This window comes from Suncus etruscus, chromosome 12 (assembly GCF_024139225.1).
Source record: "Suncus etruscus isolate mSunEtr1 chromosome 12, mSunEtr1.pri.cur, whole genome shotgun sequence".
NCBI lineage: Eukaryota > Metazoa > Chordata > Mammalia > Eulipotyphla > Soricidae > Suncus > Suncus etruscus.
The window spans coordinates 66,429,776-66,450,048 of NC_064859.1; the positions used below are offsets into that span (position 1 = coordinate 66,429,776).

Consider the following 20,273-nt stretch of genomic DNA (forward strand, 5'->3'; position numbering starts at 1 on the left):
TTTCTTTCTTTCTTTCTTCCTTCCTTCCTTCCCTTTCTTCCTTCCTTCCTTCCTTCCTTCCTTCTTTCCTTTCCTTTCCTTTTCCTTTCCTTTCCCTTTCCTTTCCTTTCCTTTTTCCTTTCCCTTTCCCTTTCCTTTTTCCTTTCCCTTTCCCTTTCCCTTTCCCCTTTCCTTTCCTTTCCTTTCCCTTCCTTTCCCTTTCCCTTTCCCTTTCCCTTTCCCTTTCCCTTTCCTTTCCCTTTCCCTTTCCCTTCCCTTCCTTTCCTTTCCTTTCCTTTCCTTTCCTTTCCTTTCCTTTCCTTTCCTTTCCTTTCCTTTCCTTTCCTTTCCTTTCCTTTCCTTTCCTTTCCTTTCCTTTCCTTTCCTTTCCTTTCCTTTCCTTTCCTTTCCTTTCCTTTCCTTTCCTTTCCTTTCCTTTCCTTTCCTTTCCTTTCCTTTCCTTTCCTTTCCTTTCCTTTCCTTTCCTTTCTTTCCTTTCCTTTCCTTTCCTTTCTTTCCTTTTCTTTCCTTTCCTTTCCTTTCCTTTCCTTCTTTCTTGTGAAAGAGTCACCTGGTGACTCTCAGGGGTTATTCCTGGCTATGTGCTCAGAAATCGTTCTTGGCTTGGGGAAGCTGGGGGATCAAACCGTGGTTCATCCTAGGTCAAATACGTGCAAGGCAAATGCCTTACTGTTGCACTATCTCTTTGATCCAGTTGTTGCTTAATAGTGATTTTTTTTTTTAGCTTTCATACATTGGAAGTTTTTTCCATCTACTTTTTGAGCTCAATTTCTGCGTTCATGGCATTATTTTATGAGATGTTACTTTGTACAGTTTTTATATTTGTAAATTTGTATCTGTTTGGAGTTGGGCCCTAGTATGTGGCTTATCTTTGAGAACATTCCATATGCACTAGAGAAGAATTTTTATTCTTGTTTTAAGGTAGAAAGAGCCCTGTATAATGTTCAATAATACCAATTCCTTTAGTTCCTCTATAGGGCTCTTGTGTCTACTGATACTCCATTGTGTTAGTTTGTCTAGTGGTAAAGTGTAATATTGAAGTCTTCCCTGCTATTGTGTTTCTGTTTATATGTTTCTTTAGTTTTGCGAGCAGAAGTTTTATGAACTTTACTGGCCTTCATCCAGTGTGTAAATTATGATGATAGTATCTCTTGATCTATTTTCCTTTAATAGGTAATGTCCATTACTCTCCAATCACCTTCTTTATATTTAATACTATTTGGTCTGAAATAAGTATAACTTTACCACCGTTTTTCTTTCTTCTGTTGCCTTGTATGATTGTTTTACATCAATTCACTTTGAGTCTGTATTTATCCTCTAAGTTTAGGTATGTTCCCTGTAAAGAGCAGATCAATAGATTTTCTTTCCTGGTCCATCCAGATACTCTGTGCCTTTTTAAAGGGGAGTCAGTTCATTGAACTGAGAGAAATTAATGATACTTAAACTGTATTGCCATTTTTGTGTAGTGTGTATAAGATCTAGCTGTTTTTGTAAAAGTCTGTTTTTTATCAGTGGCATTTCAATAATTCTTGGAAGACTGGTTTAGTTGTTGCAAATGCAACCACATCTTGTTTGTCTGAAAGGGTTCTTATTCCTTCCTCAAGTCTAAATGATAATTTCACAGGATAATGGGCCCTAGGCTAAAAATATTTTTATTCAATAACTTGAATGTTATTCTACTCTTTCTTGATTTGTAAGATATTGTGTGGAAGGTCTTTTGCTATTCTTATATTGATTCTATTATACTTGAGGATTCTTTTTTCTCTCTTGCTGCTTCTGTAGGCTTTGTCTTTTGATTTACTATTTGATTACCATCTTATTTCTGTAGTTTTGGTATTGCTTTTTTTTAGTTTATTTAGTTTGGTACTCTTTGGGCCTCTTGACTCTCTCTGTGCAGGAGCTTCTCTCCTGAAATCAATGGAGTTCTTAATGATTATTTCTTCTGTCATCATTCTTCCATTTTTCTTTTTTCCTTCCCCTTTTCCTTTTTCCTCTCTCCCAGTATTCCTATGATTCAAATATTATTCTTTTATTGCTATTACAAATCTTATATTCTCTTCCATTCATTTATTTCATTTTTTTCTGTCACTTCATTCTTGGTGATGGCCAGGATTTGTCTTCAATATCACTGATACAGTCCTTCTACCTGTTATTTTAGCTATTTTATTTTTTATTTCCATCAGTTCCACTTGTGTGAATGAATTTCATTAGATCATTTCATCTTTTAGTTGTTGAATTGTTCATCCAGTGATTACCTTATTCTCATGACCATTTCATGGAGCATTTATTTAAATTCCTTATTGATGAACTTTGACTTTTTATTGAGCTCAGTGATTTGACAAAACTATTGGCCTTGTCTACCAGAATATTTGAATCTCTTTGTTTCTTTATTTTTTAAAGATTGTGTGCACTATGCTTTGAGATTCCAAATTGTTTGAGATCTTAATTGTTTTTTTTATATTTTGGCACACTGTTATACACTATACTATGCTAATTTAACAATGTCAATGCCTTAATAGACTATGTCAGTGTTCATACAGGAAAATAACTTGTGATTCTATTTGCACAGAGGGCAGTTGTGGAAGTATTTGAAGCAAGACATGAAAATCAGAAATACTTGAAGTTGGTAAATTGGAAGAGTATCAGGGTCTTTTTGAGTTAAAGAGACAGACATAATACCAAAGCTTCTTTCTTAAGGGAGCCTAGGAGAAGTGGCACATAGTACAGGGACAGTCAGTACATGCACTCATAGTTTCTGGATTACAATCACACTTTTTCATCATTTTCAAAATATTTCAGACTTATTATAATTCTATCTATTAGATAATTTATGATCCATAATATTTTACATTTTATTTAATTTTTGGGACTAATCTCAAATGTGGTAGAAATAATAAGAGAACTAAAACTTGAAGTACAGTAATGGATAGGTTTGTTGCAATCCAATGATAAATATTTAACATTGGTTGTTTTGTTTTCTGTTAATGAGAAAATTAAGTGTTTCTTGAAATTATAATACATTTAGTGAAAATATTGTGAACATAATTGAAAAGACAGTAAAATATTTAGACTATAACATAAACAAAGTATTTTTAGGTAGTGGCAGTGCTTCAGAAGGTTGACTTTAATTGTAAAATAAGTACTACTTGGGGGTAAAATGCTATTACAGCATTACAGCCAACAAAGAAATATTCTATGAAAGGAAAGACGAATATGTGTGACAAATTTCATGGCTGGTTTGTTGGTTGGGATTTGGCTACAGTGATCACTATTCAAGAATCACTCTTTTAGGTGCTTGGAGGATAATATAAAGTGCTGGGGATTGAACTTGAGTAAGATTTGTGCAGGGGAAGCATATTAATTCTTACTGTACCACCATTACATCTCACAAATTTCATTATTATTATATGTTAAGAATTGCAGCATCCATCCTAGCCTTTAGCAAGTACCACCAGGATCAATCATTATCCAATAACATTAAGGCAAGACCCTCCATTAGAGCAAAAAATAACAACTCACTAAAGGCTTGCATTAGAACTTTTACAGCAATAAAGTATTTTACATTTAACTTATGGACATTTTTATCTTGATAAAAGACATTTCACACTCAATAACTCTTTTAGGTATGGGAAAGCCAAAATTTTCCTGTGACTACTTATGGAATAACTGTAATTGAGCAGCTGCAGTACTCTTCCCCTACCTGCCCTCTATCTACTCTACATGTTTAATCCCATGTAAGATTCTTTTAACTCTTAGCCTATTTTACTTTTAACAACTTTTCTTATTGTCCCTGATATCTCCATTTTACACATAAAAGCTGAAGGTCAGGGACATATTATCACTTTCCAGGATTCTATGCAAGTAACGTAAAGTTCTTGAGTTCTAAATTTTATTCCCCAAGCAGAGCAAAACAGTGATTTATGAAGATTCATAGTCTCTTGCTTTAAAAGATGATGGAGACTGAAGTCCTAACAGATGAGGATACTTGCTCTTCAAGAATAAAGTTCAAATCCAGACCCTCAGTCTGTGGCTTTGTGGTGGAGATATAACATTACTGAGCTTTCTGTTCTTTCTCCGAAATGCTTGACTTTAAATATATAATTGACATCAATATTAACAATATTGTGATCTTAGAGGTGAAGGTGATTTGGTCTTGACATCTATCATCCATTAATCAACAAGTTTTATTGTATGATTATTTTGACTGGCTAATAGGTAGGTGCTCCTTCTTCTCCCTCCTTCATATGCTTCCTTCTCAAAGTTGCATGCTCAATCCAAGTGAGTATCTTTCTCTGTAAAAGATGGATCATTCTGTTCTTTGATCAAAGATGTGCAGTTAGCTGTACTGCCCTGCCAGAGCTTCTAAACAATTGTCAAAGCCAGTTTGTAGGAAAATTCAGGATTATCAAGCGTCTAAGGCTTCAGACATATTAAGGTGCTTCATGATATAGATTTCTTCCTAAAAAGAAAGAATAGTATAGTTTTAAATCATTAAAAATCAAAAACACAAAACTAAGAAGCTGGTTTTATCTTCCAAAACTTACATTCTGTTGGAAATTGATGAGTAATTTCAAAAGCTTCAAGATTCTAAATGTTATGGATGAGAGGATTTAAGCAAAATTTATATTATTCCAGAGAGAATAATACCCTATTATCAACATTGACTGAAAAGTAATCTTTACTAGTTTTTAAAAGTTCAAATAAAAGATAAAGAAAGAATTTTAAAGTAACTCTCATAAAAGCATCTCTGTTTCAGTATGAACTTGTGACATCCATTATTTATCAAGATATGGGAATGAATATCAGTATCTAGAAACAAGATTTTAATTCAAATTCTTAGTAATATTTGTAAGTTAGCATAGCTCTTTCAAAGATAATGCATGATCTACCAGTGGTCCTCAAACTACGGCCCATGGGCCACATATTGTATTTGTTCCCATTTGGTTTCTTCACTTCAAAATAAGATACATGTAGTATACATAAAAATCTGTTCATAGTTTTTGTTTTTACTCCAATGGTCTAAGGGACAATGAACTGTCCCCCTGTTTAAAAACTTTGAGGATCACTGAATTCTAAACAATGACAGTGGTGTTAGAAACTTATAGAAGTCATAAACAATTTTACTAGAAATATTTGTTTATAGGAAAATTCCAAGTAGTATCCTATGCATTCCTTCAAAAGATACTGTTTCTATTATAGAATAGGGTCTCTGCCAGATTTTGGAACTACAAAGATGAGCTACAAAAATTGCCACCATTTCCAAGAAGGTGCTTTCTTCCTCTAAAGACAGATATAAAATATGCCATTAATTTAGTAAGATGTACAGGAGATAATGAAATCGTAAGAGGGCTAATCACCAACAAAGGATTACTTTGAGTAATCACCTTATTAATAAAATATTTCATGCCTCAAACCAATGCTGTTGTAGGAAATGAAGTGAACATCCTGGATGCCTCAAACACTTGCTGAGCTTTTCAAACAAAATTGAAAACTGAAGACTCATTGGATCATTGTAATTTAATTGCTTCCACAGGGTAAATTTACACAGTTTTTATATTCAAATACAGTCCAGTCCAGTATCACTGCAGCAATTTTCTTTCTGTCATTTCTGCACCCATTTTAACAATTGCTTGGCATTAGGGAAGCATCAGATCTAGGGAAATTAGCAATGTGTATTCCTCAAATACCTATGTATATTCCTCTATAGAGTTGTGAGGTGTTTCAGCCTTTGAGATCCATTCCCCTTTTAGCAATGGATAGTTTCTTTTTAGCGTTCATCAGTGGTTTTCAATATTCACAATTGGCTAAAAGTTTCAGAAAATATCCGATGTTGAGTTCTATGCATAGATGAAAATTACTTGGCTTGTTAACTGTAAAGGCTCCACACACCAAACCCCACCCAGGGGAGAATGGATCTGGGCAGGGGTAGCCTCAGGAAATAATCTAAATCAAGCTAATAAGAGTGAAACCCATGTAATCCAAGAACCTTTCACTTCGTGAGACAAGAGGAAGAGGCCTGCTGAGACTGAAATATCTTTTTTTTTTTTTAAATATGGAACGCTTCACGAATTTGCGTGTCATCCTTGCGCAGGGGCCATGCTAATCTTCTCTGTATCGTTCCAATTTTAGTATATGTGCTGCCGAAGCGAGCACGAGACTGAAATATCTTTTGGAAAATTAGGACCACACACACAGGCTGAAGGAGCCAAGGCAAAATACCTATCTAGAAATAATTCCTGCCTAAGTGGGTCTTTGACATGTAAAGAGGAAGCCATCTTTTTTTTTGGGGGGGTGAAGACTGGTTAACCCAACAATTAATAATTATTAATCTACAATACTACTACATTTCCAGGTAGCATAATAAAAGTGAAAGGAAGTTTACTGTTCATGAATCAGCAAAACTATAGCACTGCTGCTCTGTTTCCATCACAGTATATACTCGATTATAAGCAGAGTTTTTCTGGCACAAAATTTGTGCCCAAAACCCAAACTCAGTTTATACTCGAGTCATACAGATTATTTGATTCTGTGCCCAAACCGAATCAAATGCACGTAGTCTCCAGTCCTCTTCTGCCAACTGCTGGAGGGGATGGTGCTTCAGCTCAGTCCACAAGTCGAGGCTGAGCTGAAGAGGAAGGAGGCTGAACTGAACTCTATGCCACTGAACCATTTAACTCACAATATTCTGTGCTTTGTATGACACTGACAGAAGTGATGATGGTATCTGCAAACTCAGTGATGATGACAATGCTCATGCTAATACCCTCACATCAGATAAAGCTGAAGCTCTGTTTGGACATACAAAGAATGAGGAGGAGAAATCCAGTTTTGAAGGATTTTAACCTTTGTGATTTAGCTTGTGTTTTCTGCACTTTAGTTAAAGTTTTAAAGTTATTGCTGCTAGTTTACAGTTTTTCTTTAGCAATAAATATTGAAAAACATTTAATTTACTGATTCCTCAATTGTTGTAATTCCTTTGAGTATATATTTTTATTTTATTTACCAGTGGCTATTGCACTTTCCACCCTAGCTTATACTTGAGTCACTAAGTTTTCCCAGTTTTTAGGGTAAATTTAGGGGAAGTCGGCTTATACTCGGGTAGGTTTATACTTGAGTAAATACAGAATTCAGGACAAATGGAAACCTATATTTGATGCATAGCTCTCCTTTCCTATTATTACACTGGAATAGTGACCAGCCAATAACAACTCCCCAAATCTGAGTCAAAATAGGATAGTTTTGCTACAAATAAATGAGAGAAGCACCATGTCCTTCTAATATTCTACAGATAAAGCCACACAATAATTGTGTCTGAGTATGATGACCTTAGATAAATGTGTTAGTGTGTATCGAGTGCATGTTCTGAGTTCCAAGAGCACTATAACTAAAGACTGGAAGTTGGGAGTTGCATGTCCAAACATTTCCAAAAATTATGTTTAAAATGTGAAGGTAGGTGCCAGAGAGATAGCACAGAGGTAGGGCGTTTGCCTTGCACCAGGCCTATCCAGGAAGGACCTGGGTTCTATTCTCAGCATTTATATAATCCCAAGCCTACCAGAAGCAAATTCTAAGTGCAGAGCCAGGAGTGAACCTTGAGAGCCACCCGTTGTGACCCAAATAAATAAAATACAAAAATACATAAATGAAACGTGAAGGTCTGAGGTTGAGGTTGTATCCTTTTTATCACTGAGCATCAAAAAAAAATCCTCCATAATGAAACAAAAAATACATAAACAAGAAAAAACAAACTCTGTAAGTCCAGTTATCTGACAGCTTTATCCACTTGGCAGACAGATAGATGGAAGGACACCAACAGCCATTCTCATTGAGGAGCAAAACGGAGACAAGTTTCCAGATAATCATGTTACGTGGATATCAAGTCCTCTTGGATTATGCTATTATCAAATTCTCACAAATAGTCCAATTGTTTAATGAATAAAACAGCTAGCTTTAGGAACATAAACCTTTGATGTCACATCATTTTTCAAAAGGAGAGTAATTTAAGCTATAAGCAAAACATACGTTTTTACTTTGGTGTGAATTAGTTTTGAGTATGTGTGTATATTCTTAACATCTTGGTAGAAGTCACACTCTAGGCATTTGTGCTTTTTCCATGATGTCACTTTGTATGGAAGTCATGTTATTTTTACATCTATTTACTGTTTGGCTTTTTTTCTTAACAAACTCAGTTTTCAGGCAGACATGAAAATTCTAAGTAATTGTCTCTGATGAAAAAGTGACTCAACTTTGTTACCAGATGGAGGACTAGCCTGGATAGTGCATTATCTCACAACTGCTTAGCCTTCCATATTCTTCCTTCTTCCCAACAAGGGAGGTGAGAATGTTCCTTAATACCTTTCCTATGTCTGGTACTAAGATATCCATTATTTGTTTAATGTCATTCTCCATGTTCTTTCTACCTTTGGTAATGTCATATTATTCACAGCAAGTGATTAAGAATGAAGGATTTTAACTACAAGTCCATAAATCTGTGATGATGCACAGGGGTTAAAAGCTTGAAAACTCCAGGTGGTCTTTCTATACATGATTTAGAAGTATACAGGTTTTTAGTAAAGACAATTAATTTGCAATTCAAAAAAATTTATGGCTAGTCCAAAATTCTCAACTCCAAATCTTTGGATCTTTGTTTCCTTCTCATCAAAATTTAAGTAGTAATTTTAATTGGCTCAGATTTTGGTGTTTCTGCATTCAAGAAAGAGATATTCACCCATAAAATGAAAGATTCATAAAGCTATTTAAATGCTTTTACCCTTAATTTAATGAGACTACCGAGGTTCTATGGAATTACTGACAACAATATCACATTAACTATAGTTTATTAGCAGCCCAGATGGTTTCTAGAATGTTTGAAGTAATTGACTAACATTATTTCACTAGTTCTTTCAATAAATTTTTGAGGTAAATTAAATCTACATTTTATAGATAGACAAGGAATAATACTAATGATGATTAATATATAAACCCTTAATTATTGATTATACAGTCACCCTGCTAATAGTGACCTTCACTCTAATATTCTCCTTCAGCTTTTTATACAGACTCCACTTGTTCAAATAAAATATAACTTAGAAGATAAAATGTTGACATAGAACAAGACTGAAGTACACTTGGGAAGCTGAGAGATCACATACATATACATATATGTTCATACATACACACATGTATACAAGCATACAGGTTTGAGAAGCAGATATTTAAAACTACAGTTAAAAAAGTGAGCTATGGGTGGAAGAGATAACATGGAGGCTACGCATTTGCCTTGCATGCAGAAGGACGGTGGTTTGAATCCCAGCATCCCATATGGTCCCCCAAGCCTGGCAGAAGAGATTTCTGAGCATAGAGCCAGGAGTAACCCCTGAGCGCCACCGGGTGTGACCCAAAAACTAAAACAAAAAAAGAAACAAAAACAAAAACAAAAAAGTGAGATATGGACATAGACATTTTCAGAAAATAGAATGAGAATTACAGCACAAAACTTTCTAAAATCTCTTTGCAAGTAAGTCCTGGCAAAGAAAATTTCTTAAACTGATCTTCACAATATCACCTTAGATCCAGTTTTCTCTCCATGGAGGACTTAACTTCTCACCCCCATCAGGTTTATGCTGCTTTTATGGCTTGGGATTTTCTTAGTTCTTATTGTTGAAACAAAGGAATCTGCTGAGTGGTGAAAATTTTATTTTAGTAACACAAAGAGGAAAAACACGTGGAACCTGGAAAATCATGCTGCCTCCAGTAGGCAAACACCTCAGAAGCAAACTGAAGATAGATAATGAGGAACAGGCTTTCTGTTTCACAGCATTTCACTATGGTAGAGAAACAGGTTTTAATGGCAGTAGTGGTTTTTCTTATGGTTTAACAAATGGCTACTGTAAAGATTCATGAATAAAACATTCCAGCACCACACCCTCAATCCAAGAATCATTGGTGATTTTCTCTGCCATTATTCCAGGTGTGACCCCATGTATCCTATATCCTTATTCCCTGCAGCAGTAAGCTTCCTTTTGAAATCTAGTTCTGTTTCTTTTGCTTTGAGGCACTTGCTATTCTTCTGCTATGTTTCTTTATAACCAAAGTATTTATTTATTTATTGCATTTTCATAATTCTTTATTGGCAGAATTAGGCACATTTCTGTCAAAAGGAATCATTTGTATGTTTTCTGATGTATAATTTTTTTAAAAATAATTTCTTTTTTTTATTTAACCAACTTTATTACATACATGATTGTGTTTGGGTTTCAGTCATGTAAAGAACACCACCCATCACCAGTGCAACATTCCCATCACCAATGTCCCAAATCTCCCTCCTCCCCACCCAACCCCCGCCTGTACTCTAGACAGGCTATCTATTTACCTCGTACATTTCTTTTTTTTTATAATTTTTTTATTTTGGATTATGAGAACAAAAGATGCAAAGAAGAAGGATAAGGTAAAGTTACAGTGGAAGGACAATCACCCATAACATAATTCTCAGAAGTCCCCTTGCTGATATCTTAACTTTGAACTTTCACCAAAGAAAGTCAAGATAAATAAAACAGAATCCATGTGCAATTACTTTGTCCCTCAAGTTCCCAGATTGTAGCACATTATAATATTTCTTAACAGCACACAAGGCAATCTAAAGCCATCAAACTTAAGTAACTCCTTATACATTAGAGGCATAGTATTTTTTACATTTCCATGTACATGCATATTAGCTTAAGTTAACCTCAAATTTTAAGTGGGTGCGTTTTAAGGATTAGAGTCAAAGGAGCACAGTAAAAACGGTGTTAGAGTGGCAATTGTTGTTTGCATAGGCCCACCAAAATATGAGAGGCATGGAAAGGAATAACCTTTGCCTAAATACAAAGAGATCCTACCCCTGAAGTTTCCTGGCATAAGACCAGCTCTAGGCCTCAGGCAAGTTATCGTTCGATCCAAGACATTGTCCGTAGCACCAACACACTTATCACACAGTCTCTGTTGTTGGTCTCATGTTTCTGTATTAAAGATTCTGGAATCTGCATGTCCTACATTGAAGTCATGATGTGGAGTGCCTTCTCGTTTCACCTCACCATGAAAGGGCAATGCAGGAAGCCCTGTCCTGTAAGCAGGTTGTTGTTGTTAAGTCTTCTCAGTGTTAAGGGAAGTCTCTTTTGAGCAAGACGATGTCTGAGCAGTGGTAGGGTCTTCTGTGGTAGAGGATTGCTTCCAGGTGATGTTATAGACAAACCTCACCATTAAGGGGCAATACAGCAAGCCCTGTCCAGTAAGCAGGTCATTGTTCTTGTTGTCTTCTCAGTGTTAAGGGGTGTCTCTTTTGAGTAGATCGATGTCAGAGCAGCTGTAGGGTCGTCCCTGGTACAGGAATGCCTCCTGGTGATGTTATATACAACCTTGGATGTTTTGTAAATGTCTTCTGTAGATCAAGGGGTAAATGGAGAATGCCCATTCTTCTGAGGCCTGTGCCAGGTCTTTATGTCAATGTTCAGGGTGTAAGGTCTCATTGCACTACAAGATTTGTGTGTTCCTATTTCTATTAGATAAGAACTTATTGGTATGTATAGTATTTTCCCATGTTAGTGTGCCTACGCAAACAAGATATAAAGCCACGTGGTGCTATCAGATATATGGGGGCGTAAGAACATTTCCAACAAGACCCATGACTTGGTTCAAACATAAGTATTAAACTGAGGAATTCTTACACACCAAATTCCATATTGAGCAGTTCACAAAGAGAAGATAAAAAACATGGGGGGGGGGGATCATCACTGTATAAGAAAGTAGCAAAAGTTATAGCCATCAAAGAAAACACCCATAAAATGTTGAAAAGATATGTGTCCTTTTTATGCCTTTTAAAATAGTTGGGTGGGTGTTAACTCTAGGGCACCACTTTGGTTTGTGACTTAGGAATCACAGTACTTAAGTTAGAAAGGGTAAAAAAGGAGTAATGATGATAGGAGTTAAAGAAGTTAAAGAGAAATATGAACTTATAAAGGGGTATGCAAAAGGGCAGAGTACAAAATGGACATTCTGCATACATAAAAATATAATTCAATGATAGTGAGTACTATTAATGTTTCTTGTGAGAGTACTATTAATGTTTCTTGTGAGAGTACTATTAATGTTTCTTGTGCGCACGGGGGCGATAGCCCCCATGCGATTTTGAAAATGTAGACTGGACAGAGATTACCAGTGCCAGCCAAACCTCCTCCTGCTAGACTCCCGGCTCCTAGGAAGGAGAGATCCTTCAAGAAGCTGGGAGTCCAGAAGTTCAGAGCCCCACCCAGACCCTCCCTAAGGAGCTGCATGGATAGTGGGCGAAGGCCTAGGGTACCTTCAAGCTCCACCAAGGGACCCAACTCACCGGCTTGCCCAGGCGTGTGGCCCGGGGAAGCCCTGGAGATCTGGAGCAAGGCGGTAGAGGGCTGCTGGGGTTACCCAAGTCCCGCACCCCCACTAGGCCTGGTCAAGCAGGCCTCCGGCATGGCGGGGGCCTGCCAAACCTCCTCCTGCTAGACTCCCGGCCCCCGTACATTTCTTAACTTAAGCACTGTAGTTACAAAAATGTTTGTAGTTAGGTTTCAGTCATAGAATGTACACCACCCCCTCATGAGTGCAACCTTCCCACCACTGATGTCCCCCATTTTCATCCTCCCTCACCCCTGGCTGCCTTTGGGACAAGCATTCTGTTTCTCTCACTATCATTATCATGGTAGTTGATGGTGAATTTATTTCTTTAATTGTGCTCACCACTCCTTGTGGTAAGCTTCATATCATGGACTAGTCCTTCTGGGGCCCTCATCTCTATAGTTTCTGGGAATTATTACCACATTGTCTTTTTTTTTTCTTATATCCCACAGATGAGTGAAACTATTCTGTGTCTGTCTCTCCATCTAACTTATTAAACTCAGCCTAATAGCCTCCATGTCCAGTCATGTTTAGGCAAATCTCATGATTTAAGTTTTCCTAACAGCTGAATAGTATTCCAATGCATAGATGTACCATTGTTTCTTTAGCCATTTATCTGTTGTCAGGCACCTGGGTTGTTTCCAGATTTTGGTATTATAATAGTTCCATAATGAGTATAGGAGTGCAGTATAGAGGGCATATTTGTATTGTTTTTGAGTAATATCCATATTGTTTTCTAGAAAGATTTGACTAGAGAGCATTTCCACTATCAGAGATTAAGAGTTCCTTCCTCTCTTGAGTCCACTCCAGGACTGGTTGTTGTTCTTTGTGATGTGTGCCAGTCTCTGTGGCATGAGATGATATTTTATTGTTTATTTGCATCTTCCTGATGATTAGTAATGTGAAGCATTTTTGTTTGTTTGTTTTTTGTGCCACACCCTGTGACACTCAGGGGTTACTCCTATGGGCTATGTGCTCAGAAATTGTTCCTGGCTTGGGGGACCATATGGGACACTGAGGATTGAACTCAGATTCTTCCTGGATCAGCTGAGTGCAAGGCAAATGCCCTACCACTATGCTAATGCTTCGGCCCCAATGTGGAACATTTTTAATGTGCCCTTTTGGCCATCTGCAATTGATCTTTGAGGAAATATTTGTTTATTTCTTCTCATTTTTTGGTAGGGTAATATGTTATTTTTCTTGTTAAGTTCTGTTATTACCTTATATATCTTAGATATTAGCATGCTTATGATGGGTATTGGGTGAAAAGTTTCTCCCATTTTAGGGGGTGGCCTTTGTCTATGTTAGTCACTGTTTTCTTTGAAGTGCAGAAGCTTTAATGTAATCCATTTTTGTTTGCTTTCACTTGTTTGACAGTGGTGTTTCCTCCTTGAAAATGCCTTTAGTCTCAATGTCATGGAGTGTATTGTCTATGTTTTCTTTTATGTACCTTATAATTTCAGATCTGATATCAAGGTCTTTAATCCATTTTGTTTTCACCTCTTTGCATGGTGTTAGATAGAGGTTTGAGGTTGGCTGACCAGTTGTCGAGGCTTTCCTTGCTCTATTTTGCATTTCCTTCATCACAGATTAATTGATTATGTGTATAAGGGTTATTCTGTAAAAATTCAAGTGTATTTCATTGATATGAAGGACTGTCTTTATTCCAATGTCTTTATTACATGCTGTTTTAATGACTATTGCTTTGTAGTACAATTTAAAGTTGGGGAAAGTGATGCCTCCCATCTTTATATTTTATATTGGTTTCTTTAGCTATTCATGGACATTCATTCCAAATGAATTTCAGGAGTGCTTGATTCACTTCTTTGAAGAATGTCATGGGTATTTAATTCTTTGAGTATTAAATCTTTACAATGGTTTGTGAAGCATTGCCATTTTAATGATATTAATCCTTCTAATCCACGAAGAGGCTATATGTCTCCATTTAATTATGTCCAATTTTGTTTCTTGAAGCAATGTTCTATAGTTTTTTTGTATAGGTCTTTCATCTCTTTGGTTAAGTTGACTCCAAGGTATTTGATTTTCTGTGGTACTATTGTGAATGGGATTATTTTTCTAATGTCTATTTCTTCTTTATCATTATTTGTGTAAAAGAAGACCATTGATTATTGCGTGTTAATTTTGTAGCCTGCCACTTTGCTATACCAATCTATTGTTATTAGAAATAACAATAACGTAGAGTCGTTATGGTTTGCTATACCAATCTATTGTTATTAGAAATAACAATAACGTAGAGTCGTTATGGTTTTCTAAATATAGTATCATGTCATATTTAAACAGTGAGATCGTTACTTCTTTCTTTTTTATCTAAATTTCCTTGATAATGTTTCTTGCCTTATTACTATGGCAATTACTCCAGTACCATGTTTAATAGGAGTGGTGAGGAGGGCAGTCTTGTCTTGTGCCATATTTTTAAAGGCAAAACTTTCAGTTTTTCTTTATTGGGTATAATATTTACCATCGGTTTGTGATAATGGCCTTAACTATTTTGAGAAAAATTCCTTCTATTCCCATTTGTTGAGGGTTTTTATCATAAAAAGGTGTTTGAACTTCTAAAATGTTTTTTCTGCATCTATTGATATGACCATTTGATTTTATTTTAACCTTCCATTGGTATGGTGTATTACTTTGACCTGCATATGATAAATAAACATTACGTCTCTGAAATGAATCCTACTTGCTCATGGTGTATGACATTCTTTATGAGTAATTGGATCCTATATGCTAGGATTTTGTTGAGGATCTTTGCCTCTATGTTCATCAGAGATATTGGTCTGCAGTTCTCTTTTGGTGTGGCATTTCTGTATGCTTTTAATATCAGTGTTATATTAACTTTATAAAAAACTATTTGAGACTGTTTCTGTTTCTTCAGTTTCCTGGAAAAGCCTAAAAAGGATTGGCAGTAGGTCCTCTTGAATGATTTAAAAGAATTCATTAGTGAATCATCTGAGCCTGGCATTTTGTTTTGGGGAAGACTCTTGTTTATCATTTTAATTTCCTCAATAGCAATAGGTATGCTAAAATATGCAAGATCAGAGCCAGAGCACTAGCACATCAGTAAGGCATTTGCCTTGCATGCAGCTGACCCAGAATTGACCTGGGTTTAAGCCCCGGCATCCCTTATGGTCCCCCAAAGCCAGGAGTGATTTCTGAGGTCATAGCCTGAGTGTCAACAGGTGTGACCCAAAAACATATATATACATATATATATAAACATATATATACATATATATGCAAAATCATCTTAATTTAATCATCTTATAAACTTGGGAGGTTTTAAGAGTCCAAGAATTTATTCATTTCTTCCAGATTCTCTTGTTTTGTGCCATAGAGTTTCTGAAAATATTCTCTGATTACCCTATGCATTTCTGTAATAATCTCCCCCTTTTCATTTTTAATTAGGTTTATTAAGTTTCTTTTTCCTTTTCTTTGTGATATTTGCTAGTGGTTTATTGCTCTTGTTTATTTTTTTCAAAGAACTAACTCTTGCTTTCATAAATCTTTTGTGTTATTTTGGATTTTAAATTTATTCATTTTAGCTCTAAGGTTTATTATTTTTTCCACTTGCCTGTTTTTAGTTAATTTTGTTGACCACTTTCCAATTTATAAGCATGCCATTAAGTTATTTATGTAGGCCCTGTCTTTCTTCCTGATGAGCTTTTACAAAGCTATACATTTTCCTCTTACTACTGCTTTTGCTGTGTCCCAAAAATTCTAATAATTTATGTCTTCATTCTTGTTCATTTGCTGGAATTTTTTAAATTTTATCTTTGATTTCTCTCTGGCCCATTGTTTGTTCAGTGATAAGCTATTTAGTTTCCAGATGTTAAAGTTTTTCTCTGTGTCTATTTGTAATTCTCTTCTAATTTCAGTGCATTATGAGATATGAAGGTAGTTTGTACAATTCTGTCTTCTTGTTTTTATGGAGGTATGTTTTATGGGCCAGCATGTGGTCTATGCTGGAGAATGACTGTGCATAGACAAAAATGAGTATCCAGTTTTCTGGGGATGGAGAGCTCTATGTATATCTACTAAGTTACTCTCTTTCATTTCTCCCTTCTGCGCCAGTATATTCTTGTTAGGTTTTAGCCTGGTTGACCTATCAAAGGGTTACAGGGCAGTGTTAAAAATTTCCCACTATTATTTAGTTGTTATTAATATCTTCCTTCAAAACTTTTAGCAATTTTAAAAATATTTTGGTCCCTAATTGGGTGTATATGTTTAGATGTATGATTTCTTCCTGATGTACATATCCCTTGATGATTAAGAAAGGTTTATCTCTGTCCCTTATAAACTTTTTCTGTCTAAAATTTGTGTCATCTAGTATTAGTGTGGTCATGCCATACTTTATAAGGGAGTTATTTGTTTGTATGATTATTCTCCAACCTTTGACTTTCAGTTTATATTTTTTCTGACTATTCAGCTGCGTTTCTTGTAGGTAGAAAAACGTTGGATTCAGATTTTTGCCTATACAATTGTTTTAGATGCAACCACTCCTATGGAGGAAACTGTCTTTATCCCAGAGTATAATTTGGAAGAAAAATGTACCGAAATTGAAATTAGAATTTTATTCAATGTTGAATGTCAAGCAGTCACTTACTTCTTCCTCACAACATTTAGGCATGAAATTCTTCCAGACAAACCCAGGACCTATAATCATGACACTTTTGTTGCAACACTCTACACCCTCACATAATCATCTCTCTCTCTCTCTCTCTCTCTCTCTCTCTCTCTCTCTCTCTCTCTCTCTCTCTCTCTCCCCTCTCTCTCTCTTCCCTCTCTCTCTCCCTCCCTCCCTCTCCCCCTCAGTGTCTCTAAGGCCTGATACAGTAGAAAGAGTCCAATGGTTATTGTTATAAAATGTCAGAAATATGTGATTTACATTCAATGTAAGTGTGTTATTGAACAGTCCTTTAGTTTAAACTCATGGCCTAAAATCCAGGTGTTTCTAAGATTCTGTGTTTTGTGGGTCTGGAATAGGAATGCCACAGAAAATAGTTCAAACCAAGCTGCAGAGATAAAACAGGTCTAGAAATTTTTTCACCACATAGAGAGAGAGAAAGAGACAGAGAGAGACAGAGAGAGTGAGAGAGAGAGAGAGAGCTAGAGAGAGAGGGAGGGAGGGAGTGAGATTTGCCAGAGCTGCACTCTTTATTGAGAAGAATAGGACCATCCTTATGGGTGGAGAACAGATTCAGGTAGACAGTCTATCTAGAGCTTCTTTCTGCCCAGGTAGGATTTAGATATATGAAGAATAAACTATCTTTGATTAGGATAAAGAAGGGTTAATTCAACACTAACATAAATTTATTTTGTTAACAACTGCATTAGGAAATGCATACTGAAGTTATGCTCATTTCACAGAAAAGAAATTTAACTCAGTAGAAGTAGCTTTTGCCACTTACTAGTGCGTAACAAAGGCGAGTTAGGTTACAAAACACCAATGAAAAATATTGTACATAAAAATTCATAGTATATATAATAAAATATATATACTATATATAGTATACATAATAAAATATAAAAATATGTTTGACACCTGAGCATAAATTTTCAAAGATACTCTGAAATCATGACATTTGAGGGGACTGAATTTTACTTGTAAGTTAACAGGGCATTTGCTACAGTTTCAGAAATGTGGGCAGAAGACATGAGAGTCTGATTCAACTCAGAGCCAAATGGGAAGTCATTATTCATTGGCAGCCAGAGTGTAGTTATTAATGTCCTTGAAGCTCTAGGTAGGAAAGTGCATCTCCATTGGCTCCCCCCACAGTATGCCCCCTCCCCCCATCAGCCAAATGTGTAGGTCCAAACTCTCAAAGGTTAAGAGATGTTTGTCTACATAGCAAAGGTAACTAAGTTAAAGACAAGTTTGATGATCAGTTGATGAAGGAATAGAGATGTCATCTTGTATTATTTAAATGGATCGGTATGGCCACCAGGGTTCACAGAAGAGAAGAGGGAATAGGTGAAAAAGAGGATTATGACTTTTGAATCGTTAGAGAGAATGAGTAATATTGCCTGAAGATGGAAAAAGAAGCAATAAACCACCTGGAACACAGTTGTTACTAGAGCCTGAAAAAGGTTAAAAAAAAAAAAAAGAGCCTCGCAAAGCACACAATCATAGAAACACCTGGATTTTTGTTTTTCCTTTGGGATTGGGGTGTGAGAAACTATCTACATGTTAGTAAATGCTTAACCTAGTATATCATTTTTACTCAGTAAGCATTATATGTTTGAATTATTATCAAATAAAAAATAGATAATTCCTCTCAAAAAACTGATCAACTTTGGGGTTGGAGTCGGGCATTTGCCTTGCATGCACCTGACCCGGGATGAATTCAATCCCCAGCATCCCATATGGCCCCCCCAAGTCAACCAGAAGGAATTTCTGAGAGCAGAGCCAGGGAAAACCCCTGGGCACTGCTGGGTGTGGCCCAAAAACCAAATCAAACAAACAAAAAAACCCTGATCAACTAAAAGAACAAGTAGATTATTTCCCACCCTAATCATAAATCTCTTACCCACATACCTACTAAGCAGGAGGAACATTGCTGATAATTCCAGAGTTCTCTGGGTAATACAAGGTTAGGGTTTTCAGACTTCTCCTGGGTACTGATGGCACTCTTCAGGTCCAGTCTAATGATGGCAGAGGTCACTTGGGTCTTGGCTCCTCAAATATCAGGACTTGACTTGATAGTGGATATTTGAATTTAGTCCCCCATGACTGCTAGAATAGAAAAGAGATGCCCTGAGAGGACAGGACTTTATTTGGGGATTGGAAGAGAGACCACATGACAGGCTTCCCCCAGGTAGTTTCAACTACTATAACCAGTGTAATGGATCTCTTCAATTGAACAGAGTTGATTCTTAATTGGAGTGAAAAAAACAGAAGTCAAGCCCATCACAAATTCAGTAGCTGTGGACTGAAATTTCACATGTATGTGTTTCTCTGAGCCTTCAAATCATGCCCTAGAATCCAAACAATTAAGTGGACCTAAATGTGAATGTATCTTACCCAGCTATGAGAATCAAGTGAATTAATATACAAAATTATTTAAAGGTCAAAACTAGACCATGTTTTCTGTCTTTCAATACACTTTTATCTTCTCCTTTTATTGAGTTGTGTGATTCTCATGAATAAGATTCTGTGTAAAGATCTGTATTTTCATATTTTTAGTGTCTGTTACATGCTGGGTATTCGATAAAAGCTCATTCAATTAATCAGTGATTAAATACCAGTCATAAAAGAATAATTTATTCTATATCTCCTCTTTGTGCTATAGAAACCTGAACAAAAGGGAAGTCATTTCTCCATCTCAGCTCCTGTCATTCTCCAAACTCCCTGAACCAACCAGCCGATCCATTTCCCGAGCGGCAGAGATAATGGAAACTTCAATACAGGCAATGAAAAGAAGAGCTGACTTAAAACTTAAACAATCACAGACTCCAACAGGCAAGTGCCTCGGCGTGTCTTGCTTACTTCAGCAGCAGCAGCAGCAGCTCAGAGGAAACACCAGTTGGCTTTTTCTGACAGGGGAATTTTTCTAACAGGGGATATTTCTGACTTGATTCCATGCATTATGGGCTCAGTTCTCTGCTTATTCAAAAGATAAACTGATCATTTAAATGCTGATACTATAGTGACCATACTTTGGTTATATTAACCTAGGAAATAACTATATGCTATGCAAATCAAATTTGGATTATTTTGTCAATAAACAAAGCATTCTATTTTATGCTATAATTATAATGGGAAATTTTACGTGCCTTCCAATTCATCTGGTTAAAACCTGGAGGTTAATTTCTAGGAGTTTTTTGTGGATACCTTTGTAGCTGAAAGC

At 36.2% G+C, this 20,273-nt stretch overlaps 1 protein-coding gene and 1 non-coding gene across 2 annotated transcripts in view; one reads left to right on the forward strand and one right to left on the reverse strand.

Moving 5' to 3' along the window:
- The window catches only part of TPO (thyroid peroxidase), a 127,097-nt gene that overhangs the window by 15,220 nt on the left and 91,604 nt on the right, over positions 1-20,273 (forward strand). The window contains exon 4 of the mRNA XM_049784653.1: positions 19,716-19,885. Coding sequence (XP_049640610.1) covers positions 19,716-19,885 — 170 coding nt within the window. The remainder of the gene's footprint in view (positions 1-19,715; positions 19,886-20,273) is intronic.
- On the reverse strand, positions 6,047-6,153 carry LOC126025019 (U6 spliceosomal RNA). Its single transcript, XR_007501072.1, has one exon. It is a non-coding gene; the product is annotated as a U6 spliceosomal RNA (small nuclear RNA).